This window comes from Nothobranchius furzeri, chromosome 10 (assembly GCF_043380555.1).
Source record: "Nothobranchius furzeri strain GRZ-AD chromosome 10, NfurGRZ-RIMD1, whole genome shotgun sequence".
Taxonomy (NCBI): Eukaryota; Metazoa; Chordata; class Actinopteri; order Cyprinodontiformes; family Nothobranchiidae; genus Nothobranchius; species Nothobranchius furzeri.
Genome location: NC_091750.1, coordinates 57,775,941 through 57,803,587, shown reverse-complemented (window position 1 = coordinate 57,803,587; position 27,647 = coordinate 57,775,941). Strand labels below are relative to the sequence as shown.

Genomic DNA, 27,647 nt, shown 5'->3' with positions numbered 1-27,647 from the left:
GTCTTTTGACGACTATTTTTTACTGGAAGCACTCCGAGAGCTCAATATTATTTAACGTCTCGATGGTCGAAAGGCTCGAAAAGCAGAGTTATACACTTAAGTGCATGTAAAGTTGCAGGAAGTGCCACCAAATTCACTAAAGTGTTGACCAAATTAAAAAACCGTTGGAAAGGTAAATCCACGGACAAAGATGGAGTTTGTTTACAAATTTTTTTACAGGAAAGACAACTCTGCACATGCTCAACCTATTTAAATCTGATTGAATGCTTGGTGCATGTATACTCACGGCATAACTGGATCACTTCAGTTAGTGTCCATGTAAACAGAGATTTGGGATTTCTGATTAACCAAGAGTTGAATCAGATAGGGGAAATGTGGCACATGTAAACGTAGCTAGTGTTAAAATGAAAATGAAAAAAAAAATGTTTTTAGTTAAAAGCTCAATAAAATTTAGAAAATAAAAGACAAGTTAATAAATAATAAACAAAAATCTGGTCTAAGAGAATGAAAAAAAATCAAACATAGTTCTCAGAAAACAAGTATTCTTTTAAAAGTGTTGATAATTGAAATGGATGAAAATGTGGATTTTTGTGCTTTTATGCATCTGGGCTTTTTTTTTTTTTTTTTTTTTTGTTATACCTTGTAGTTTTAGTCATCTCTTAATGCACCCATACTGGATATGAGTGCTATTTAAAGAAACACAAAATACCCCACAGATAATAAACAAATAAAGCCAGTTTTTTTTAAATTACAAACAATATAGTCTTTTAAAAACAAAACAAGCCATTATAACACAATTGCTGAGCATATTCTGAATTATTCTGTTAAGAGTTTTGGAATGACAATTTAAAAACTTAATATAATCTAAATGACAAACTGTATCACCATTACACTACAACAAAAAGAAAAAAAGGCTAAAATGTAAATGGAAACTATTTGAAATATTTACAGATATTATTTTTTTCTTTGACATGAATGTTAAAAAAGTTAACTTGAAACTTTCAAGCACTTTCAGTGAAATTTCCACTTAAGTACAATGTAAACCTTTAAATTTGCACCTAAGTGAGTTTTTAGCTTTGTTAGTGTAACATGTATTAAATCTGACTTTAAATACAAAGTACAAACTCAAAACAATTATTTTAAGAAACAGAAATAATAACAAAAAATAAATAAATACATTATTTAGGAACAGGCACCTTATAAGTGTCATCTCTTTTTTATAAGGTTTTTAAGTGTTAGCCAGCAAAGGTTATGCTCCAAGATGTAATGAATTCAGTCTAACTGTATCACATCATATAAATATGAAACAAATCAGATACAAAGAGGAAAGTAGCAACATGTTTTGCTTTGTTCCTGCACTCATCGATGTCCTGTTGTTTAGTTGACGTAGTAAAGCCAATACACAATGTTGAAGAAGGAAAACACTGTTGGGAAGATCATCCTTGACCACTTGTCAATGGAGTTTACATCAGTCAAATCTGGGATGGTGATTTTCAACTGAGATGCCCGCCTTCGTAGTCGGCTCTTCTTTTGAGTCATATGGCGCTCCAGAGCATTTCGGCCAAAGTTGTGCTTGGCCAGGCCCGCTTTGCGGTACTGCAGGTTGGAGCTGTCGTAGGTTAACATGGTATTCCGTGGATCATTGAGACCCAGAGCCAGCTCTGTGACGCCCATGTCATTCTTGATATCGAGAGTTCCCAAGAGGATATTTTCGTGCGGGTCCATCTGCTTAGGGGAAAGAGTCAAGTTTGTGTGTTTTTTTAATGAGTATTTTTTTATTACATGCAATGAGAAAAATTATCAATCAGGTTTAACAAAAACGTGTAAATGTAAGTGTGGTATGTGGCAGGTATTTTTTTTACCCAACACAAGGCTAGCCTTAAATACACATAGCATTTGATGATAATAAATTGCATATTTGACCTTTTTCTAAATCAGTATAGGTCATGTGAATCAGCAGTTTTTTGTCATACCTTATTCTTTTGATCACCAAGTCCAATTGCTGCATCATCCATAAAGATTGGTTCCCACATCGAGTCATGGCCAGCTAGATCTCTTTGTTTCATTCTTGCATACAAAGTATCATCTCTGCCAACCACATTACCCACAAGCCACTGCAAGCAGAATTAAAAAGTGGCAAAGATGCACTAATTTAGTGTATACTGGCAAATATTTACTGCATAGATTAATTCCTCTGACCACAGCTCCATTTAAATACACAGTGTGCCTGCTTTGTTATTGAATCATGATATTTAAAATTGAAAGATTTGGACTCTTCTTTTTCTGCATTATCGTGGTGTTGCAGAAGTTATTGCTGCAATATTTTTGAGTCACTTTTTGGGGGGTATTTTACAACAGAAAACACATCGCCAGTTCATGTGCAGTCATGGTGGTCATTTATGTCTCCACTTGTAAATAATTGCTTCATTTTAGCTCAGATTGGAAAGAGGGAAAAAAGAGAGATTCTTTTAAATTATGGCAAAGAGCCACATGGCTCAGATACCCATTTTCTTTTTGTTTCAGTTGGCAACATGTCACACTGGGCTCTCAAATACTCCCAGTAAAAGCTCATTAGACTGGCTTCATGAAGGCAGGCAACAATTGTTCCACCCTCTACATAATGATGTGACATTTCTATTCTTTTGCTAGCAATTATTCCAAGTTTCTGTGGCTTTAGAATAATTACAAGCAACTTGGATATATGAACAATTAAATCAAGAGTGTCATGCAAAGTAAAAGAAAAAAGTGAATTAATTAATTTAGTGCTTTAAATGTTCTCAGCTCAAACACAAGACTAAACGGTGGTTTACATAAGGTGTCTCTCTAGAGCAGGGGTATTCAATTCCAGTCCTGGGGGTGGTGGTATCCAGCATGTTTTAGTATTAACCCTGTTTCATCACACCTGATTTCAATCAGCAGGTGATTAACAGGCTTCTGCAGAGCCTGATGAGCTGCTGCACAAGTGAATCAACCACTGAATCTAGTGTGTTGAAGTAGAGAAACCACTAAAACGTGCAGGACATCGGCCCACCAGGCCCGGAATTGAATACCCTGGCTCTAGAGTGATGGAAACATTTTTAAAGTAATTTTATAAGTTTATAAAGAAAAACAATTATATGCATACATATTTTAAAAATATGATGGCAATATGACATTTCTTGGGTTAACAATTTTGTATATTGTCTTTGATCTATCAGTTTTGCAAAGTTTCAAGTTGTGTTGAAAAAGTCTAACGTTTCTATTCATTTTTTTTTCTTTAATTGCAATTCCTGCATTTTTGGCAAGCATTTTCCCCTCAAACATGCCAACCTGATAAGTACCTTGTTAGGGTCCATCCTCATCTTTTCATTGTTAGCTGTAGCTGTCTTCTCTGCAGCTTTTTTCTGGCGCTGTGGACCCTGGCCAAAAAAGATGTAGTTCACCAGAGCATATTCCAACAGGGCCAGGAAGACAAACACAAAGCAACCCATAAGGTACATGTCTATGGCCTTGACGTATGGGATTTTGGGTAGGGTTTCTCTCAGGTGTGTGTTAATGGTTGTCATGGTGAGCACCGTTGTGATACCTGGTAGAGAAGGAACAAGACGAAAAAGACAACACATTTTAAAATTTGTGAAATTAGGTAATAGGTTGTTTATTTATCCATATACAAGCAAGTGAAAAAAATATCTATTTTGTTTAATTGTAAAAGGGTCAGCAGAGCTACATTTTTGTTATCAGACAAGTTAGCAAAATATCACATCAGACAGTTTTTTGGACAGTGTGTACAAGCGAGGGACAAAATGACAAGGACAAGGACCTGGAATTCCCAACACATTCTGCTTTTTTGTTCCTCTCTCATTCTGCTTTGTTAGCAACTCAGGCTAGCGTCAGCAGTAGCTCAGGTTGGTGTTAGCAGCTCAGGCTAACATTAGCAGTACTCTGGCTAGCATTGGAGGCACATGTTAGCATTAGCAGTAGCTCTGGCTAGCATTGTCAGCTCAGGCTAGCATTAGCAGTTCAGGCTAGCATTAGCAGTTGCTCAGTCTAGCGTTGTTTTGTGGTTAGCATTATCATCACCAATGTTTATTTATTGCCAACAATGAAGTAGGTCGAAACATAGCCATGTAAAATGTCTATGTATGACATGTTAAATCAACTTTTATCAGATAAAAAAGATTTCTCAGAGGTTATTGCAGCATTGTTCATTTGCAGCAGGCCAGAGATGGCACAGACTTTATGGTATGCTGCATTAGATGCCCCACTACCTAAATTCAACAACAATGTAAAGGAGGTTTAAATTATATGATCCCTTTAATTACTGTGTTTCATTTAGCAAACATATGGCTTGGCATTTTGCATGCTTTTAAACACAGCCTATGGAAATGTCAATATATTATTTACAAATAGCACATGAAGCCTAATCCTAGAACCCCAGTGCTTTCCCATGCATGAATAAAAAAAAAAGAGTTCAGAGCTCCCAACAACAACCTGAAATTCCCCTTTATACCCAATGAATCTTAATGCATTTTTTTTAAAGCAAATTCAGTTTGGAGTCACAGAATACAACTTTTTTTTTAAATTTTTTTGTGCTTTTGTCTTAACATATGACAAGTGACCACTGCTTAGACTAAAAATCAAGCAATTTCCCATTCAGGTTTTGCAAGAGCTTATCAGCAGCCAGCTGACTGAAGCCAATTCCAATGCCTCGTCAGAGTGAAGTGGTTTCCTCAACAGGACATTTCTCAACACCGTTGACCTGATTCCATTATGAAGCTTTACCCTTTTTTTTTGTTTTGTTGCTGCAGCCCACACCTGGCATCCCACAGGATCACTATTAGCAGCTCAGTAGTCAATCAGCAAAATTGTCTTGTCAACTAAATCAAAGGATGAGTAAAGGGGTGAATAAAGCAAGCTAGATCCTGAGTAGAAAGACTCAAAACAAGGCTGCATAGGATTTAGATAGGAGGGTGCCGGTAGGGGCAATCAAGAGTCCAGGTAAAATACAATGCCTTTATATTCAAATAAACTAGTTCATCATAAAAACAAACACTGATTAATATTTGAAGATCACACTAGCGATGATCATTGTAAAAAAAAAAAAGAGGGAAAAGTGCAAATGAAGGTTTAGAAACAACAAACTAAAGTTCCCACCAGATGTAGTTTTTATACATGTGCTCACCTAAAGCCACCCTGGCAGCAGAAGCATCATAGTTGATCCAAAAGGAGACCCATGAGAGGATGGTGATAAGGATAGAAGGCATGTATGTTTGCAGGATGAAGTACCCGATATTTCTCTTTAGCTTAAAACTCAGTGACAAACGAGGATATGAGCCTGTTGAGAAAAAGAGATAAGTAAATCCAACATATTTTACTAAATAAATTGTCTATAAGCAAGCTTAACAAAATCAGTGAGTAGTTTTTTTTTTATATTGTGAAAATGATGTGTGTGTATGACAGCCAATGAACTGTAAGGAACTGCCAATCAGCCGTAAACAAAGCAGACTTCATTACCGCATATGCAAACCACCTGTCACTCGATGCACTGGCTGTCACTGAAACCTGGATCAAACCACACTCAAAAAAAGGAAATCTCACTGTCAATGGCAATAAAACATACTGTATTATCATGTTAGAAGTAATCAAAAACTATATATTTTTTACATTTACTTATGTTATTTGTTTTATTTGAAAGCAAATACTTGCAATGTTGGATGGACTTAACTGTGTAAGTAACACCAACTCAAGTTGGTAATGTAAATATTAAGTCTAACAAAAGGCGCTTTGTAAATCGGTGTACTTTGTCCCTTGGAAAACTCCGTATGTCCTGGCTGATTTTTTTTTCCATTGCGGAGGGAGCCACGTGTCTATGGAGTGTTACATGCAGTGGAAAGAGCCAAATTCACCTTTCAATACGGGTAAGTGAAAGTCTTTCTTACTGATTTACAAAACTATTCTGTGTGGAAACTGTTAAATTACTGACAAAAATTGGTTGAATATATCGGCGAACTATTGTTCCATTAAGTCCTGTTAGCTTAGTTGGTGTGGTTAGCTCCATTAACTAAGTGAAAGTCTTTCTTACTGATGTATGAAACTATTCCGTGTAAAGCTGTTAAATTACTGACAAGAATTCGGTAAATATATTGGGGAACTATTATTCCATTAGTCCTGTTAGCTTAGTTGGTGTGGTTAGCTCCGCTAGCATGGTTAGCTCCGTTATCACAGCTACAACCAAACCCCAGCAGTGCTACAAATGATTTGTTTAATATATGGTACACGACATGTACAGGTGAAAAACTCTCCTATAGGTATGTTAGAAATGCATGTATTGAGTGGAAAATGTGAGACAATAGGAATTTTCTGATAGTATGTTTGAGTTGCACATTTTGAATTTGGGTGTACATTTTTCGTGAAGACAACTATAAGGCCAAATGCTGCTTTTGTCAGAAAGTAATTTCATTTAAGTCTGGGTCAGTAAACAATATACACAGGCATTTGAAAACTCAACACCCATTACTGCAGGTCACAGGTTTGAGAGCAGAGCCAGACTCATAACTACTGTGACACTGATGTGTCCACACATGACAAATGAGGTAATAATCAATATTTTGGAATAATTCAAACTCAGATATTGGTGTGTGATATCTGAGTTTTACTTATTTGACTACAAATCTCACCTCATCATTCCTCCCAGTGATTACTTCCAGGATGAACTGAGACACACACAAATAATACTGTTGTAAAGCAAGATAATCTAGCTACTTTTAACTGTCATTTGTCTACACGCACCTACATATCCTCGCAAGAGTATTTTAGCTATATTAATTATCATCTCAAGAACCATGAAACAGTGACTTGTGTTTTTCAGGGATGTTCTTTTTGTAATTTTTGTCCTGATTACCCAGTTGGAGAAGACAAAGAAAGTCTTGAGAAAATGCGTGAAGAACTGCTTTTGGAGGTCAAAAAGAGAAACAACCATCAAATGATCAAGCAGAAAATGGAGAAAACCTTTGCACTTCGGCAGTATGAGGTCGTTCAAGACATGTCATTCATCGCAGAATTCAAAAGTCGATGGCCAGCTCTTTACGGAAAACGAGCCTGCAAGTCTCGGCCCGGCTGCTCCAGTCATCACAGGATTGTCGGCTAGCAGTGCCTACACCACGCTCAGGACAATCCAGACTCTTCTCATGCATCGTTCCACGAATGTGGAATGACCTTCCAAGCACTACCAGAACAGGGGCTTCCTTTTGATTTTCAAGAAACTCCTGAAGACCCTGCTCTTCAGAGAGCATCTTCTAAACTAGCACCCTCCCTGCACCTGTCCCCCTCTCTACTGTCCACTCCTTGTTCCCTCCTCTCCATGATTCATCGTGCTGCTTCACCGCCACCTACGACTGACTGGACATTGTTTGTTCCTGTTATTGTTGTTGTTAGCCTCAAGGACAACATGCCGATTATCACTTGTAAGTCGCTTTGGACCATAACGTCTGCTAAATACATAAACATAAACATAAACAGCAGCCTCTCCTTGACAAGGTTGGTCGAATTTAAGTTGCAGAAGAGAGGTTAAGGGAGTAAAATGCATCATATTAATGCATGAAATGGCCACAAGAGAACCTGTTTTTTGTGAATATTACAAAAGCATTGGAGATGATATGACACAAATGGAATAAAAATATCATTAATGTAATACAGGATGTGAAAACCATTAACACAGAGTGTGAGAAAATTATGTTGTACTTTTTTTTAGACAACTTAAGTATGGCTTATTCACAAAATACAATTTTAAGCATATACATTTTTCTCTTCGGACAATCTATTGAATTAGCCACTAATATATATATATATATATATATACATATATATATATATATATATATATATATATATATATATATATATATATATATATATATATATATATATACTGGTATATATTTTTATTTTTTCCCCGGAAAGGATGGATCATTTCACAGTGAAAAATCTTTTTTTATAAGGTCAATAATGACATTGCCCACCTGCAGTAGCTCCCAACATTCATTTTAGATAAATTCCTAGTGATGTTTGCATTTCTAAGTGATCCAAAGATGGCTCTTTCATACAGCTGTAGACAGCACATTTATGAACAGGATACTAGCTGGAATTCTGCAGGCGAACAGAGATGCACCATGCATTCAGAAGTCAGGGCTGTATATTAATAAGCTGATTTGTGACTCCAGACAAAAACACTTCCGAGCTGAACTTATATGTTATTCCTGTATGAATGTGCACAGTTGTACGATGAAGTAACTAATGCTAACACTTTCAAAAAGGCCTTTGTCCTACTGCCAAATGCTTAGTAGTGTGACAAGTACATCAATATGGAAATGCAGAAATATGAATATTTCATTGTGTCAGACAGTGTTCTTTTTGTTTATTGCTGGTAAATAAGTCATGGTGTGTTTTGTCTCCTAGGAAATTGCTTAATTCAGATTTGTTTCTATGCTGGGTTGACATTTTTCATTTCCACAAGTTGGTTAAAGTGTTTGTTCAAAAACAAAATAGAAAATGCTCTAAAAAAAACTTTTTGAATCAGGAATTGTTTGAGGTATGAAGTTGTTTTATTGCCATCACCTGTAGAGAAAACGACATTCTTGGAAATCAGCTTGTGATCCACGATGGAGAACTGAGGCAGCTCAATCTTGTCCACTCCGGTAACTGCATTCTTTCCTCCTCGCCAGTAGAATTCAATGTCATCTGTGGTGTAACCATCTAAAACAGGACAAAGGAAATGCTAATAATTAGGATTATAAGTGTGTGCATTGTTGGTTTCTCCCATGCTCTTGTACAATCACCAAACTTAATTATTTAGCATTAATCCATTAGCAAGTCTTCACTTTTCCCATCTTTTATTTTTTTTGCTTCAATTAACTAAAATGTGTGCTCCATTTGAACTTCTATTCTGTCTGACATACTTCACGTTGAAATATACATGTGAAAACTAAATTGTTAATTACATCTTATATTGAACATGTAATGCTTATGTTGCTCAGTATAGCATAAGATGTCTTTGTTTTGTCTGTAGTAGGAAATAAATGATTAATACCAGAAGCGAGCGAGTAATAGCACGGGTTTGCATCCATTTTCATTGCTAAAACTCAATAAAATCTACAGCGCTACAAGAAACGTGTCCATTAACCTTAACATGAACCAGCTGCACCAACATTTGTGGTCACTGGCAAAACCATGGGAGACATGGACCACAAAGTGGCCAATCGGCAGGAAGGATTAATAATTGATTAGCATAGTACTCTACAAGCATTTTGTTGGAACAGTCTGAAAAACAAGCTTTTTTTTTCTTCATTAGACCGTGAAAATTGGCTCTTGCATGAAAGATGCAAGAGCCAATTGCTAACTTGTCTCACTGGTTCACTTATATGTCTGCTGACACACATCTCAAAAATATGGAAAGGAAACTGATGAAAAGACTTAAAGCGACAGGGACTGAGTTTAATGCACATTTTGAAGATTGATTCTCTTGTTTGGAGCAGCAAAACACCAGACTGCCCATTAATGATGGTAAAAATAAGTAATATCATTCTTTTTTCTTATCATTGCAAAGTAATACAACAAGTCTTATTTAGACCACCAATGACTTTTAGAATATGGCAACAGCTTTCTCTACGGGATACTAATTGAGCAACCTGCTGTGTTTTGGCCAGAGATCCTAACTTTAATCTGAAGAGATGTAATATTTCTAGAGACGCTTGATATATCAGCATCAATACCGTTATTGACCGAAGTTGGTCATTTTTTAACATTTTGGTATCAGTCCGATAAGTGGTATCAGTCCGATAAGTAAACCTGGGCTGATATTAAAGGGCAACTTTTTCATATTTTTAAATCATTTTGTTGAGCTTGTTTGTATTAAAATGACCCTTTAAAGGGTTAATGAAATGCCACTCAGACCCCCACCGCCCTCTGTGGCCAGAATACGATATTTGCAACGTCAGAATGCCGGTCTGGTCTATTGGACTTGGAAAAAAAAAGGAGCTGGCATACCTGCAATGTGCTTCCAGCATGTTTTAGATCATAAACACAGCTGATTTGTTTAATTTAGTGACGTACCGCTCCTGTAGACACTAATGAAGGCTGGGGAGACAAATCACCTTTCACATTAGGTGTTGAATAGACCAACGGACAGCGAGGAGATAGGTTTTGCTTTTGGTTCTACTAAAAGGACACTAGGAAGTCTTAAAAGCAAGCCAAAACTGCCTAGCCTCCCTTTAACAACTGATTTATTTTTCCATCTTGTTGTAGTTTGTGTATTTTTTTCAGAAGGTGAGGTGGGTGATTTCAAGAATCTGGTGACAATATACATCTCAGTACAATAGAGAGGATATATTGATAATCTAGAAGACGGACTATTTGCAATTTATCAGACTGAGCTTACTTGAAAAAATGAGATCAGATGCATGTAAAAAACATCCATCATGATGATGTCTAAATGAGAGTGGTATGACCTGCTGCCCACTAGCAGTCAGACTTTGAATTACATAAAAAAAGAAGTAAATGTTTGCATGTAAATTCTCAATAAAAAAATCCATACACAACTTTAATATATTAATTCAATATCTGAAAAGGAAATATTGTGATATTTAAGTTCATCGTTTTTTCTTGCATCCCTACTTATATTGAAGTTTTCCTCTTTTAGGAATTATGAATGCTTTTTCAGAAATCCATAAGTCATTTTGTTATCATGTACTGTGATATAAAGTAGGCAATACATATTTTTTCCTTAGCCTGCCCTCTGTCCTGTAGAGCTCCATGCAATATGAAATGAGCATCGGTAAGCACTAATAATATTAATGATAATAATAATAATAATAATAATATATTTTATTTGTAAGCGCCTTTCAGACCCTCAAGGTGACCAATGGTGTTACATGAAAACACAACATAACATAAGTATAATCGTAAAACAACGTGTTTAAGCTCTGTTTTTTCGGCTAAAGGAGCACGTTCGTGATCGAGAGGCGTTAGATACACTTGTCAGCCACTAGATGACACAATCGGATAAAAGAAACAATCCGAAGTTTTCCTTATATGTAATATCAACATATTCTCACTCCCAGCATGTCAAAAACAAACACTTGGTCAGCCACCCGCCGCGTCATACCCCTGATGCCAAAAGTGCCCTTTTTTTATCACTTATGTATGAAAAGTGGGTTTTCCCTTTTCTGACTGCAGATCCCAATGCAGCGTAAAACTGACGCGATGGGATTTCCACTACCGTTCCATCCTAATATTGGTAAATATTGGTTATCAGATGGTTGTCAGATATAATGTTGGCCTATATTTTCACATCGGCGCATCCCTGGATGTTCCCCATCTTGTATGATTTTACCTGCCACATAATATTAATGCATTGTCCTAGTCGACGTCCCACTTTTTTTTCCACAGAAAACAATTGAACTTCTCAGAGTGAGAAAAGCCTGTGCATAATAACCCACAGATTTTAACAACACTATTTTTGTAGCAGCGCATATCTCGCCTTCAGCTTGTGCTGACAATGTGTGTAACATCATCATCTCAGTTGTTGCCAGGCTACAAACACAAAATCCAGATGCATTCATGGGATTCTCTGGAGATTTTAACCGAGCTTGTCTCACTGCTGTGATTCTCATTTTTCTGTAGTTTGTCAACTGAAAGTAAAATGTTTCACTAAGCTTATGCAATTCGTGCAATTTATTAAGCTCCTCTGCCCTTCGTTTCCATCAGACCATAATCTGGTGTCCTACGTCTTACCTCCACCTACACACTCATTGTTCAGTGGCAGCCTGTGAGCAAAGGAAACGTTAAAGGTGGGTGCAGGATGCTAAGAAAACTTCAAAGAGGCGCTTAGAGGCAATACTATGACGTGAGCGTGACGTACTACATAAACGTTTCCATCCTTTCAAGGACATTAGGTGGCTCCTTAATAAGTCTTGGATAAACACTGATGTGAAAAGATGTTGAGCAGGAAGAACAACTTCAAAGTGAGATTTGTTGAATTATTGAGGAGTGAGCAGAGAGAGATTAAGGTCAAGCTAAGGTAGAGCAAAATACAGACAAACATTGTTTGATCAGACATGATAAAGATGCCAGAGCAGAAGGTTTGATCGGCATTAAATAGACCACAACAACCAACCTAAGATGACAATGGCTACGGTGTCTTACTATAGGTGAGTAGACTATACTAGTGCATCAATAAATGGGTCAGGACCAGTGACTGAAGAAATACCCATAGGGTTCTGAAGAGCTCCCTGGATGTTTTTTGAACATCCATCAAAGCCCAGTTTCTCGTCTTGTCACTCCTGGGAAAACAAATGGAGCTGAGGGTGGGGCTGTGAGGGCGAGAGCAGATGAGTGACACTAATCAAACTCTGAGCTGATGTAGTTTTGATTGGTTGCTTTTAGCCAAACAAATGCAATTTGGTGACTCTGCTCTCTGCCTTCTAGGCTGCGATACTTTTAATGTGAGGCCAAGGCTGGGGCCTTCCCTGAAGCAAGCATGAGGGCAAGCAGCTAGTGCTAGCACAGGTGGCTCATTGTACACCGGTCAATCAAAAGGGACACCCCCAAAAAGTAAAAAAATAAAATTAAATTCACCCCTCTCAAATTTGTCATTACGGTAAACTTAACCTATTAAACATAAAATGTTGTTTGAACCAGGCTGTAAACATGTTTATTTCTGCTGTGAAGTTGGCGTTTTTAACATAGGGGTCAACAAGAACCTGCTCCTTTCTGAATTCAGCCCCTAGTGGATGACGGGGGAACTGCAGATTTGGTCACTTTTGCGTTTGCTTCCCTTTTGGCAGCCAGAGATTTCCCCTTGGTCAGGCCTGATTCAATAAACAGCAATTAACAAACTTATCTTTTTTCCCATCTTTACATTCTTAAATGTTTTTATAAAATTAAACATGCAAATGAGCCTCATATGTTGCATCAATGAATTTTGTTCTGATTTTGTTTTTCTAACACCCAAAGCCGTATTATTGCACTATGATGCATTTAAGTCCAATGAATGAATGGCATAGAAAGTCTGATATTTATGTAGTCTTATTTCTAGAAAGTCAGTGGCTGAAATTCTTGATTATGTGAACGAATTCAAAAAAACTGGGAAGATTAGGGTAGATTTAATCACCGAGGTCCTTTTTTGTGCCCGTTAGTTCACTGTTTTGACTTTGGTAATTGGGTAATTTTATGTTGTTACTCCTGGCAGTGGAGAGGCACAACATTATATTACACTGATGTGGCTTTTGAAGTCTCCAGAAATGTTGTGATCTTGCGAGTCCAGCAAGGACGGCGGAGAAGCCACTTTGCAGCTGAGACGATCATCCGGTGTGGTTTAACATGCCGCGAAGCATGCAAGTAAACTGTCCCGCTGACGTTCCGTGTCACTGATGCCTTCAGTGTGGATTTGGGGTAATAATCTTAATGTTTTCTCTCAGGATTTGCTTGAGTGCATGTTGAATTTTGCTAGTTGGTTTATACATTATTTAGCACGGTTTGAATGCCTTAAATGCATTAAGTGTTTTATTTTATTTTATTTTTTAGCACAGTTGGTTGTGTGAGCTTAAAACTCCCAATCAGAGATTGAGGGTTAGTTTGCATCAGTTATTACAGGATGTGTGTGTGTGTGTGTGTGTGTGTGTGTGTGTGTGTGTGTGTGTGTGTGTGTGTGTGTGTGTGTGTGTGTGTGTGTGTGTGTGTGTGTGTGTGTGTGTGTGTGTGTGTGTGTGTGTGTGTGTGTGTGTGTGTGGACATTGAACTGATAACAAAAGAAAGCACACTTCTCTAAACAATTAAGGGAAACCCCCACACTTATTCAATTGTTATTGTATGAAAGAATATGCATCACAAAGCCCTTTTCTTCTTGCTGTCAACCTCACCGAAAGACAATCTTTTCATTTTGCCTTCTTCAACCATTTTTCACAATGAACGTCCTCTTACCTAGTATTTACAAAATTACCAGTTATGCTTTGTTGTTTTTTCGTTCCTTTCCTTCTTTAAACTCAATGTGACGTATAAAAGGAAACTCTTCAGGGACATTTTCACTCTCCTCCTTTTAACCAACTTTAAAAAGTAAACCCTTTTCTCACAACTTGAGGTTGCTGCCATCATAAATATAATCATAATCAGCACATGGAGGTTTAAAATACAAGGATGGATTTTGAACACCAACTGTTGTGTGACACATATTTCAACATACATAGTATGGATGTGAAAATGTGTATTGAACATTTTTACAAAGGCTTCTTTTATATATTCCTGAGCGAGGGAACTCTGACAGACCAAAATAAAATAAATAGTTCTTGATAGCATCAGAAGAGATAGCAATACAATATTGAAGCTCTTTCCTGGGGACTGTGGCAGATCTGCCAGACTAAATCTGACTTGAGGCCTTTTTATCAAGCTGATAAAATAATGTCCCTTTTGATTTGATTTGGCTTTGACATTGCTGAAGGAAAAAGATAAAAGGTAATGATAGTTTTCAATTTATTTATTTTAAAGTGGATAACTATATGTCCCTAAAAAGCATGTAATATGTAAGATGAAAAAAAAAGTATTTCTAACTTTTAAAAAGGGCACTACTATTTACTCCAGAGTGAATAGGGTGTGTATGGGGAGCATAAGTGGGTGTCTGGAGCGCATTTTTGTAAGTCTTAGGTTGTATGCATATGTGTGAGCATGAGGGAGGGAGTGTGTTGCTGTGTCTGTATATGACTGTATATGTCAGGTGGGGCCTTTGACTCCTCCCCTCTCATGGGACTTCTTTTGCTGCTATACATCTTTGCCTCCCCTCCGCCTGCCACACTATATGTGGGGTGTGGTGCCTTGGTCTCCCTGAGTGTTCGCGGCTCCAGGGTCAGGGGGTTTAAGATTTTTGGTGTCTGCCTGATCAATCCAGGTGGCTGCCTGGTGGGATCTGGGTCCCTGGGCTCTGTTGGGTCCCTGGCAGGGCTGGTCGCTTCTGGGTCCCAGGTCGCTGGGTTCTGGGCTCGGCCGGCTTGGGGTTGGAGGGCTGCAGGCGGGCCTGTGGGCTTGCCGCTGATATCCCCCGAGACTCTGCCAGCTGCTGGTTGTGGCCCCCGGGTCGGTCCTCTGCGCCTCTCGAGGGGGGCAGGGGCTTTTCTGGTCGCAGTCTACCTGGGGTCCCTGCGCTCTGGGGCAGCTCCTAGATCTCTGAGACTTGGAGCTCCTTCCATCTCCTATGCGTCTTTGGGGGGCAGTGTTTTGGGTTTTAAAGCTTTAATTTAGACATTGGCAGCACCTTTTCACTTTTTTTTTCAAATTTAGAAAACAAATGCTTAAAACATTTGTTTCATGCCCCTAACCAACATTCTAACAGTATAGCTATAAATATAGTGTGGAAGTGCATTTATTCATATATATATATATATATATATATATATATATATATATATATATATATATATATATATATATATATATATAACGTGCTCCTCTTGCATTTGTCTACAAACCTCCACCATTAACCCTTTTAAAGCTAAAAGCAACGATTGGACCATCCAGTTGGCAGTTTTGCCGAACGTCCACACGTCCCTGGGTCCTCCATTCACTAAGCACTTGCGTATTTTGCAACAGAACACCACTGTTGTGAGGTTCTCCAATCAATAATTTTAGAGGAGAAACAGTCGGCTGCTACCACTTCAATTTCAGAACTAATGACCAAAGTCCCAAAAAGAAAAACACCATTTGAAGTCATAGACAACAGAAGACATCTGGACCTAGAAAACAGTGACTGGTGTTAAGCACTTTTTTCCTCAGGCAACGCGGGTCTCCGGTTCTGGCAGAAACATCTCAGAGAAGATATCCAAAGGGAGCCGTGAGGGATCTGTAACCATGTTTGCGTTCAAAACCTAGTTTGTTTTGTAGATTCACAATAATAGCTTTAAGATCTTGTGATCTGGTAAAAGGACTAGACAGAAAAAATTGCAAAAAACAACCCAAACAAAACAAAATTAAACCTGCCAAGGTCTACAGAAAACAAACTTCAGAGGGTATTATCTAAGCTTAAAATATATGAAGTTATTTAAAACATTCATAGTATTTTGGGTGTTGTAATTAAAAAAGTCCTCAAACATCTACAGAACACTGGAAATGGCAACTAAATCATTTCACGTGATGTAATGACTAAAAGGTAAACTTAAATACATTTTAAGCAGCACGGAATATATCTGCAGTTCCCACAAACGTGTTGAGCTGAGATAGCAGCAAAACAAAGATAACAAAGATAAACGGAGAGGTGATTCTGATGCAGCTCAGTGGTGCAAAAATGTCATCATTATTAATATCATATCATTATTAAAGATGTGTTTACGAGATGAAAGCTTCATTGCAACTTCAAAGCAAATAATTTGGTATATTGGTGCTTTTACTTCCCATAAAATTGTATTCATAAAAAAGTTGAGTTAGTCTGTTGTATAAATGTGAAAGGATGTGTTGAGAAGTGCAGGTGTCCTTATTTAGAGTCTTGAATTTGCTAAAGCTTACGCTGCTAACCAGTTCAAATAGGTTTCTGTGTTTTATTCAGAGCTGGGTGACCCAAATCATGCTATGATTTATTGAAAGTGTGCACAGCTGCTGCTGCTGCTCATGTGAAGAGAAGCTTTTCCATTTTTTACCCAAATCTGCTTCCTGTGCAAGTCAAAAGACATACTACACATAAATGACTATGTGTGACCCAGGACATCAACCGTTTAACCCATCTGAATAATGCAGTGAATGGTGTTTCCTTCTTCGCATCTGGTGTACTTTGCTAGCTGAAGAGCAAAAGTAAGTGCATGTGACACAGATGCAGGAATAACACAGAGTGGCATAACAAAACTGGAAGATATTAAGAGTGACTTTTACACACATCATTTTCAAAGGAGAAATCCAGAATATGGTGTCAGGTCACCATCTAGAGGCTGAAAAATGTATTGCACCATAAGCCCTTTTTCCTACTTCTGCGATATTGTCTGAAAGCAAAGCCTCTTTTTTGTGATTGTGCACCTCTGGCTGGTCAATAGAGATAAAACAAACAGTCTTACACAGACGTCAGCTCAATGGCAAGAACAATATCTGAGAAATAAACAGCTATGTCCTGCTAATAATCAGATATCTTGTCAGGTATCCTGCAGGTATAATAAGCAGGGTAAAGGAAGAAATACAGGCCAGAGATGTTAAGACACGGAAGCTCCTAACCATGCATGGAGAGTTTCATCCCAAGTCCAGCACCCTGAGACTGTACATTAGCTGTAAGGAAGGAGGCAGATGACTAGTGAGTGTGAGAGCCACTGTCCAGGATGAAACATTCAAGATTCATAAGTACATCAAGGATAAGGCCCCAACAGATGACATGCTCAGTGAATGTCTCAGACAATGGCGAACAAAGGAGGAGATACTGGAAATACCATCGTGGGAGGACAAACCTTTACATGGGATGTACCACTGACAGATAACTGTAGTGGTTGATGTCAAGAAATCCTTCCAATGGTTAGAAAGAGCTGGGGTCTCATTTGTCAAACATTGAGAAGAATTCTTACTAAAACCGTACTTAAGCTCAGCAAAAGAAAAAAAAAGTACTTACACCAAGTAGGTTTGTGATCTATCAAACATGGAGTACGCACAGCCGCACGCAATCTCCGCTTCATAAATCAGAAACTATCTAGAAAGGTTCTCAGCTGCTTTTTAGTCACATCCCTCCCTCACCACCCCCACTTACTGCCATAAATGGTCGATGCAAAGTGCCTTGTGGACCTCATGCATAATACATAAGCCGGCTTGTTGCAGCATTTCGATCACGGCCGCAGATCAAGGAAGCGCTATTCCACAAGCATAAATTCAGGTACTTGTAGGTTATGTGGAAAAATGAAAGGAAGTGCTTTTGCAAAACAAATAAGAGGAAATCCACGGAGTGGCACAGCGTTGCTGAAGCCGTCAATGCTGCGTTCTTAAGAGAGATCTGTGGCGGATATAAAAAAAAGCGGTCCAATAGGGATTCGATCCCAAAACTGCTGGGAGAAAGTCAAGCGTGCTAACCAGTCAGTCAAACGGAGATCTCCCTTGCCCAAGTAGCCAGGGCGCATGCTCAATCGGGTCACAGTGACAGGACACACACTGTTACAGATGCATGACATTCTGTCTCAATCTGTCCCCCTGTTGATTTTCTGCATCCCGTATTCTGCGCTTCAGGCTGTGTGTGTGTGTGTGTGTGTGTGTGCGCATGTGCATGCGTGTGTGAGGTCTTTTTCTGTGTGAAAACGAAGCAGTACAAGTGATAATGCTGCTGGATTTCATAATTGTATCCTTCTCAGCAGCGGCACTGCAGGTGCCCTCCATGTCCAAAATGTGCGTAAGCAATGTCCTTAGTCAACTTAAAGTTGCACACATTTTTACGCTAAGCTTTCTTTCATAAATCCCAAAGTTTGTGTGGAAAGTTGCTTACGCAGTTTTCCGACCCCGTTTTGTGCGTAAGCAAGCTTGATAAATGAGGCCCCTGGTCTGTAGGACAGCAGAAAGACACTCATCATGGCAGCACAGGAACAGGCCCTGATCACCAGAGCAACAGAGGCCAAGATCTACCACACCAGACAATACCCAATGTGTAGGCTATGCAAAGAGGTCCCTGAGACAATCCACCACGCAACTGCAGGGTGTAAGATGCTGGCAGAGGAAGTATACATGGAACGACATGACCAAGTGGCTGGCATTGTGTACAGAAACATCTGTGCAGAGTATGGACCGGAGGCCCCAAGGTCAAAGTGGGAAACGCCCCCTAAGGTGGTAGAGAGCTTCTGTGGGACATCCAGATCCAGACTGACAAAATGGTGATGGTGAACCAACCGGACATTGTGGTTGTGGACAAACAACAGAGGACAGCCATTGTGGTTGATGTGGCAATATCAAGTGATGACAGAATCAGGAAAAAGGAACACAAGAAACTAGAAAAGTGCCAGGGCCTCAAAGAAGGACTTGATATAGCCTGGAGAGTGAAGACATCGGTTGTGCTCATGGTCATTGGGGCACTTGGGAAAGTAACCCTCAAACTGGAGGAGTGGCTAAAATAGATCCCAGACAAAACATCAGACATCTCAGTCCAGAAAAGTGCAATTCTAGGAACAGCTAAGACACAGCAGAACTCTGAAGCTCCCAGACCTCTGGTAGAGGACCCAAGCTTGGAAGTTGACATCATTAACAGGCTGCATGATGAGTACTACAGTTTCTCATTTAACTTAGGGGGGTAAACAGTAAATGGCCTGTATTTTTATAGCACCTTCTTAGTGTTGTACAACCCATCAAGCTAAAATGTAGCTACAATGTAGCCACAGCTGCCTTGGGGTGCACTGACATTGACGAGGCCTGCCATATACTTGCGCCACTGGTCCTTCCGACCACCACCAGCAGGCGAGGTGGGTTAAGTGTCTTGCCCAAGGACACAACAGTAGCATTCTCTGGTGGGAAAAAGAGTGGGGGCTCGTCCGGGATTTTTTGTTATTTATGTGAAGTGCCTTGAGACGACTCTTGTCGTGATTTGGCGCTATATAAATAAACTTGAATTGAATTGAATTGGGAACCGGGATCAAACCTGGAACCTTTCATTTAGTGGACAACCCGCTCTACCTCCTGAGCTACTGCAGTGAGATGGGAAACCTCCGCGGGTGGTCTCATTCTTCTCATCCTCTGTCACACATAATTATTGAAAAGAGAAAAACTCTGGATTGCTGCTTTAATGTGAGGCATCATGGAAGACAAGTTTTGTAGTTACGTTTCTTGTAAATTTAACTTTTCTTTCTTAAATGATGGGCATTGATACAGCATATTTGAGTTTCACACATCATTTGCTGATTTTTAGAAGAAGCTGATGCAAAAAGGAGGCTTGGCAAACACCACTCAATTATTTGCTAAACTGCTGTTGTGTAATACACAAGCCAACCATGCATTGCAAAGTGAAAGTGCTTGTATTTTTAACTGAAAGTTCGATATTGTTAACATAAGTGTATGGGAAGAATGTAAAAGGCGAGTCTTTGCACAAAGACAACAGACAGAAGTGAGAGCTGAGGGACTTGTCTGGGATAAAGCAGAGCAATGTAACCCAGCTGAGTTCTGAAATTGTGGCATCCTCGTACTGTTTTGTATTTGCACTTTCCCAGACTGTGACAAATAAATGTCAAGCTGAAGTTCACAAAGCATTCACAAAATATATGTAGGGAGTTGGAACACTGAAAAATGGTGGGTTGCTGTGCAACTGATGTATTAAAATATGGCTTTCTGTGCAGTGCACATTAATGTTTGCAGTAACACTTTGAAGCAGGATGACTAAAGCCAACAAAATGGGAGAACAAATCCTACACTAAAGTACTTTGTTCCTCAAGAAATATCTGGAGAAGAAAACCTACTGTTGTAGCATTGATCAAAAACCATTACATACCAAAGGCCCTTGATACAATAAGTTCACTTAGGAACAGTTTTTGACTGGTCTCTCAGAGCTAAACATGCAGGCTTAACGTAAAAATTAAGTTTAAGTACCATTTGTCATCATCACACACTGGTGAAATTACATCTCTGTATTTGATCCATCCTCGTGGGGAATGGTGAGAAGTGATGTGACGTCCATGAACAAATCGCATATTTTGAGTGAACGATAAGAGCCTAGTAGTCCCTGTAGAGAGCCATTCATCTTGTCTTTCAGTAACGACCCCCCCCCCCCCCGAAATCAGCCAATCATCCCCTAACCACCACTGTGACAGGCGTCGGTGGAACGCTACCCACCCTCTGTGCGCCCTCATGGACACTGGAGGAACACGTTGCTCCCAACACCCCCCCCAAGGAGAGAGCAGAGCACGTCTTGGCTAGTAGAAGCTAACATTAGCATTAACAACTCCACAACACGGCAGAACTTTTTCAAGCTTGTGTTGTTTGTGAAGATAAAACACCATTGCAAAGTAGATGGAGTTACTGGTAGTCATGTTGCTGTTAGCCAATCAGAGCCAAGATGTCCAAATATCAGGAAATAAGAATCCAAATACTACTGTCTTTAGCTCACCTCTGCTCACTTCTAGTTCCTGAAGTAGGAGCGCCAGAGTTTTTCCCCCCACATAGACTGACTAAAAAGGCATTGATTTATAGTAGAGATCACTGCAAATGTATCAAGAAAAAAAAGTGAACTCGGTCTTTAAGTGGTTTATCTAAATGTATGATTCAAAGTGGTTGATGATCTCCTCCTTATTAAATTGACTTCAATTCAATTCATTTCAAGTTTATTTATATAGCGCCAAATCACGACAAGAGTCGTCTCAAGGCACTTCACATAATAAAAATTCCAATTCAGGTCAGTTCATTAAGCCAATCAGAAATATTTTTTCCTATATAAGGAACCCAGCAAATTGCATCAAGTCACTGATAAAATGTGTATCCACAAATCCACAAATCATTGTCACAGGTATTATATTGAGTACATCAAAGCTTTAGAGGCATCTGTCAGTGATTATTATGAACAAAGGCTGATGAAAGTAAAAAAAAAAATCAACAAACAGAATTTAAAATGTGTAAATCTGTGTGAAAGCATGAAGGAGGAAGCATATAAAGAAAAATACATGAAAATGTAGGATGTAGGAAACCAGTGTGGAAAATAACACTTTGAAGATTAAAGCTACAATGGTAAATCTGCAAAACAAATGAGCTTAAAACATTTTTTTCATGTCTCTTAATGTTCTAGCACCGGTTTTTAAGGACCCCCTTTGCTAATGTCTAAGGCAAGCCAGGACCCCCAACCCCAAGTCCATGAATACACACATTAAATGCGATCATTTACAAAATTTAAACAGACATACAGAGGTATAAGGTTTATATGGAGGTCTGATTATACTGTAGGGCAGGGGTATTCAATTCCAGTCCTGGAGGGATCCAGCACGTTTTAGTTTTAACTTTTTCAACACGCCTGATTTCAATCAACAGGTGATTAACAGGCTTCTGCAGAGCCCTATGAGCTGCTGCACAGGTGATTCAACCACTGAATCAGGTGTGTTGGAGTAGAGAAACCACTAAAACATGCTCCAGGACCAGAATTGAATACCCCAGCTGTTAGGTATTGTTATTTAGATTTTGTTATTTAGATTTTTTAAATGTAATTTTTACAAATAAAATCTTTTTAACTTCACAACCTCAGCAATTAAAATTGTGCAATTTTGTGAGGAACCCCTTGGGGGTCCCAACCTCCAAATTGGGAACCACTTCTCTAGCATTGTATAGCTATAAAGATACAGTGGATATTTTTAAAAAAATGTATGAAGTTGTCCTGTCACATTTGTCTAAAAGCCTCAACAAACAAACGATTGGACCATTTGGTTGTCTATCTCACGGAACCATCACACTTCTCCACTCATTGCACACTCATGCATTTTGTAAAAGAACACCACTGGTGTGAGAGGTTCTACGCTCAATAATGTCAAAGAAGAAGAAGAAACAACCGGCTGCTACCGCTTCAACTTTAGGGCAAACTACCAGAGTCCTAAAAAGTCGCCATGTGAAGTTATGGAAAACAGAAGACTTTTGGAACTAGAAAACGGCAACTGGTGTTTGGCGCTATCCCACTTACTAGTGCAGGTTCCAGTATCAGGGGTCATGGCCCAGGAATGATTGTCGACTAGAGGGGTGAGAGTTCTATCACTTTAAAAGCTAGCTTGTTTTGCAGATTTGCGTTTTTAAGGAGAAAATGTCATGTAATCAGCAATCTAACAAAAAAGACTAGCACTATTTTATAAAATGTACAGAGCATCAGATAAAAATAAAAACGTCCCGAGGCTCATATCTATGGTGCACTGCTCTTAGCAGAATTCATAACCAGTTTATTTGTAGGTAGGAAAATGCCATAAATTAAACACGGTTAAATATATAATCTTCTTATTGCTACTACTGTGTACAACCTAACCTTTTAAAATACATCGTGTTCAAAAAAGAACATATGCACGTTTCACCTAAACCCTAAGAGAAAAATGCTTTTCATTTCAGATCTGATTGAGGCAAAGCAGGAAATGGGATGCAACAGCGCCTCATTCCTGGTTTACTGAGATACTATCATCAAACAGGAGCCTCTCTGTCTCTAGATCCCAAGAAGTGATATTGATTTGAAGAACAGAGATGAGAAGGATCGTGAGTTTATGCCTCTGATGGATAGTTTAAAGTAAGCTGTGTTATGCCCTCGAATCACTGAAGGATTGAGGAAGTGTTTTAGACCAAATGGAAAAACTACTTTAACATCCAACCTTCACTTCCAGGGTTTCCTTTCCTTTCCTTTTCCTTTTCCTTAGCATTAATGTTGAAATCAATCTATCAGTCTTTTTTAACAGGAATCAACTGTCTTTAGAACCTGATCCTTCATTAATGCAGATGTGGAGTCTTTTATATATACATATATTAACCATCCATCCATTGTCTGAACTCGCTTTGTCCACGTGGGGTCGCGGGGTTGGGAGGGGGTGGGGGGTGGGGTTGTGTGTGTGTGTGTGGGGGGGGGGCTATCTCCAGTGGTCAATGGGCAATCAGGCGGGGTCCACCCTGGACAGAGAGCCAGTCCATCGCAGGGCAACACAGAGAGAGACACACAGGACAAACAATCACACACACACTCACACCTAAGGACAATTTAGACGGACCAATTAACCTAACAGTCATGTTTTTGGACTGTGTGAAGAAGCCGGAGTGCCCGGAGAGAACCTATGCATGCACAGGGAGAACATGCAACCTCCATGCAGAAAGATCCCAGGCTGGGAAGCGAACCCATTACCTTCTTGCTACAAGGCAACAGCTCTAACAACTGCACCACTGTGCAGCCTGATATATTAACCATTATAGGTAAAACACATTATAGGTCTATTTTCTCACTGATGTGTATATGCTGTTGGGAAACAAAAAAGTTTAGAAAATGGCTACTTCAGAAAAAAAAAACAGCAGATGTTGTGTTTTGGATGCTGGTATGCTGGTCCAGCATGCAATGCTAGTCCGGCATGGGATGCTGTTAATTGGATTCTAGTCCAGCATGCTGGTTCAAGACAAGATGCTGGTCTAGCATGCTTGACCAGAACCCAATTAACAGCATCTCATGCTGGACCAGCATTAGAAACACAACATATGGTGTTTTTGTCAGCAGCTTTGCACATCTTGCCAAAGTGTACAAAAGCTTCGATCCAGCTAAGTTGCACAGTTAATTATACTTCTCTTACATTATTGTTGCATGCTGCAAAATTTGGTTGGATTTTAATTTGATGTATTTGATTTCTGGCTGAATCTTTTCCAAGCCAAAGCCCTTACTTTGTTGTTAAAATATTCTCTGGAATGCCAAGTGTATACTAAGCAAATAAGAGGTGACTTGTTTTGTACCATTAATTGAAGTAACAGTGTTTTTACTGGTGAGCTGGTATATTCTAGACTGTTGGTTAATCATTGTGTAAAAGAGACTAAATTTTCAGGACAATAAATTTCAAACATATTTGTTGTTTTTTTTTTTTTTAGAATTTTAGAAGAGCTTAATGCGTGTTGCCATTTTCACAAAAACTTTAGAGATTTATATTTTTGTTTTGAAAACGATGAGCATCAGCAACCTATTATGCATCTTTTTAAATTAAGATTTAAGTATTTATTTACTCTTTAATAATATATTTTATAGTCTTTTACATTCATGTCTTGATTACAGACAATTAATTTATAACCCTAACCTACAACTAAAGTTATAATAATATCCAAAATTCAAAATAAAAGAGACCAACAGAGAGACAGAGACATTGCACAATCATCCTCATCAAGTTTGACAGGAATGATTATTTACTAACCAGCTGTTGACCTGAGTGGATAGTTCACAAGTCACAACAGTGCAGTGTGTTTCAGTGGCATGGTTGTGTTGGAGCAGGAGTCTGACCCTGATCTAACAAGGATTATCTCATGATCTCATTTAGGTTATTAACCTCAGGCTGGCACCGAGCAGCCAACACAGTTTTTGGCTTTTATGAATCATTTATACTGTCTGGAATTCTAAATGGTCTAATACACATATTAAGATTGTAAACCTTTTGTATGTAATGTGATGATTAAATAAAACCAGATAATACTCACAACTTTCTATTTCAAGAGTGCAGTTTTGCTCATCTAGTGGATACCGTCTCAGGTCCATCATACAGGCGGCCGTAGTAGTGATCCTGAGAAATAAAATAAAACATTAAATAACTATTTCAACCCACATACTGTACACCTGTGATTGGCTTTTAGAAACCGCACATAGAAAGTCAGAAAGTAAAGTGGATAAATCCAAAACATCATTCATGATAAAACGGTCATATTTGAAAGGTGGAAGAATTTTTTTAACGCTTGACTTATGTGGCAATTGAAGGCCAAACACTGTCTCCATGTGTAGGATTGGTTTACTGAGAACTAAGATGTACGTGTACTAAGATGTAGATAATACGACTAGAAGGAGGAAAAGTGCACACTTTGGTCCTGACATTTAAAATAACATGTTTTCATTCCCCAAAACAAACAAGCACCCTAGAAATCTAGGAATTATCTCTAAACCTGTTTTCCTGGTGTGCCTAGGTGGAGGTGGGGATGCTCGCCCTCCCTGCCCTCGGTGCCCTCTGTCGGTGCCTCGGCTGCTGCTGTGGATCTGCAGCTGTCAGGGCAGATGGCTCCCCTGATGGTGTTTCCTTATCCTTATCTCAGCTGTTGTGGCTCATCTGATCTCAGTCCATTGTGTTTTTTCCATTTGGGGGGTGGGGGGCATGTGTGTGTGCGTGTGTGCCGGAGGATGAGTGCTGTGAAGGGATTTTTATCGTCAGACTGTTTTTAAAATTCTGGGGGATGGGAGGGAATGTGGGTATGCGGTGCCTTTTAAATTTGTCAAGCACTTTGAGTTGCATGCATTGTATGATTAAGTGCTATATAAATAAAATTTGAGTGAGTTTGAGTTAATTTTTTTAGCTTTGCAGGTCAGTACATGCTCTATTGGGGCACCAGCCAATCATGGTTTAGTGGGCCAACCATAAGGCGTTATCGGTTTGATGGGCGGGATGATGTGATAAAGTGGAATACTAACGGCGATGGCTCATTTAAAATGGATTTGGCATCAACTTTGGAAAATTTTAAATTTGGGTTTTCTTTGAGTCATGAGCAGATAAATGTACCCACATTTATTTAGAAAAAGGATGTATTTGCATCTTCTCCAACGGGTTTATGGCGAATTGCCTCGTTGAGTGACATCCGTAGTGATGTCTGTTGTCCAATAGCATGCAGAGATAGTTTATAAGACAACCGTTGAGATACAGTATTAATGCAGAATGTGACCTAATAGAAATGAGTTAAATGCTATCTACGTGTTTCTTGTTTTAACAAGCATTTCCCAGTTTTATCATTATCTGGTTATTACTGGAATTTTACTATGTGGTCTAACATGAGATAAGAGGGATGTGAGTCACAGCAGGTGTACAGCGTGGTGGGACAGCAGTGACAGCGTGCCTGAAATAACAGTAAAAGCGTCTTTGGTCTGACAGCTGCCAAATAATCAAAAAGGACATATTTTGGAGCATGACAAAATAACTCCAATCTCAGTTAGAATTGTATTCACCAGAAATATAATTTGGATGATTTTTCACTGTAATAACTAAAGTTCATTGATGAAACAAGGTATTCTACAAATCATAGTTTAGCAATTAAGTGAACACGTGAATTCCCTGAAGATTGGACTGAGCTTTGATTTGTAACATGTGAAGTGTCTCATATCAAAACGGTGAGAAAAAAGATCATAGGTGGCAGACAATTATGTATTTTTTTTCTTGTAAACCTGGCTCAAGGGAGCTAGTGGACAGATATGAGGGCTTTAGAGCTGAAAGAACATAAAACTGATAACTGATAAGCAGCCATGAGTTGGTAGAGTAGGCATCACTATCCATCAGACTTTGTGAACAAACAGATGAGACTTCAAGCTGCCATTCTTTAATCTTCACCTAGCTCTAAGAATTTCACTCCCACTGAGAGTTTCCACCAAGGAGCACAGCATGGTGGTTAATCGCTCAAGCACACCTGACAACATAGATAAGTTTGTGCCAGAGGAAAGGCTCCTCTCAAGTCCAGTTCTTTGTGCTGCTAGAATAATCACTCTCATCTGATTCTGTTCCAGAGTCTTTTGCTTTGAATATTCATAGCAACCAAGACATATGCAACTAAATGCAGGAAAACAGTCAAAAGGAAACAAAAATGACAAAAAAAGCATTTTATGAGCAGAAATGATGCAATGGCACTTTGCCAAATCTATTTTGGTTAGAGCAAGAAATCCTATCATCCTAGAGTGTGTTTGACGTAACCATATTCAATATCTACATGTAGCCCCTCTAGTAGGGTTACTGGAGTTGTAGCATTCAAGAAAAGCCCGTTTCTTGCAACTCTCTCATTTGCATCTTGTTGCAGTAGCCCACTTTTCATCAGGGTGCTCTGGTTCCCCAGCGCCTGATACAAACCTTGTTGGGCCGGGCGATGTCTGAGCCGACATTTCATGTGTTTCAGTTTCTCTCATCATATTATGAGGTAGGTGGTAGCGCCAAGGGTCTTGCCTAAGGAACCATGCTGGATGTTGATATTTGCCCGAGCCTGGATTTGAG

At 39.0% G+C, this 27,647-nt stretch overlaps 1 protein-coding gene across 2 annotated transcripts in view; it reads right to left on the bottom strand.

Annotated features, from left to right (window-relative positions):
• Window positions 1-607: 607 nt before the first annotated feature.
• Window positions 608-27,647, bottom strand: part of LOC107386783 (gamma-aminobutyric acid receptor subunit beta-2) — an 80,586-nt gene continuing 53,546 nt past the window's right edge. Inside the window, exons 5-10 of one of the 2 annotated variants that reach the window (XM_015961398.3) lie at window positions 25,114-25,196; window positions 8,593-8,730; window positions 5,162-5,314; window positions 3,321-3,565; window positions 1,974-2,114; window positions 608-1,728 (exon numbers count right to left, since the gene is read on the bottom strand). In XM_015961398.3, coding sequence (XP_015816884.1) covers window positions 1,378-1,728; window positions 1,974-2,114; window positions 3,321-3,565; window positions 5,162-5,314; window positions 8,593-8,730; window positions 25,114-25,196 — 1,111 coding nt within the window. In that variant the 3' untranslated portion in view covers window positions 608-1,377. The remainder of the gene's footprint in view (window positions 1,729-1,973; window positions 2,115-3,320; window positions 3,566-5,161; window positions 5,315-8,592; window positions 8,731-25,113; window positions 25,197-27,647) is intronic. The other variant, XM_054730728.2, reaches the window with a different exon arrangement.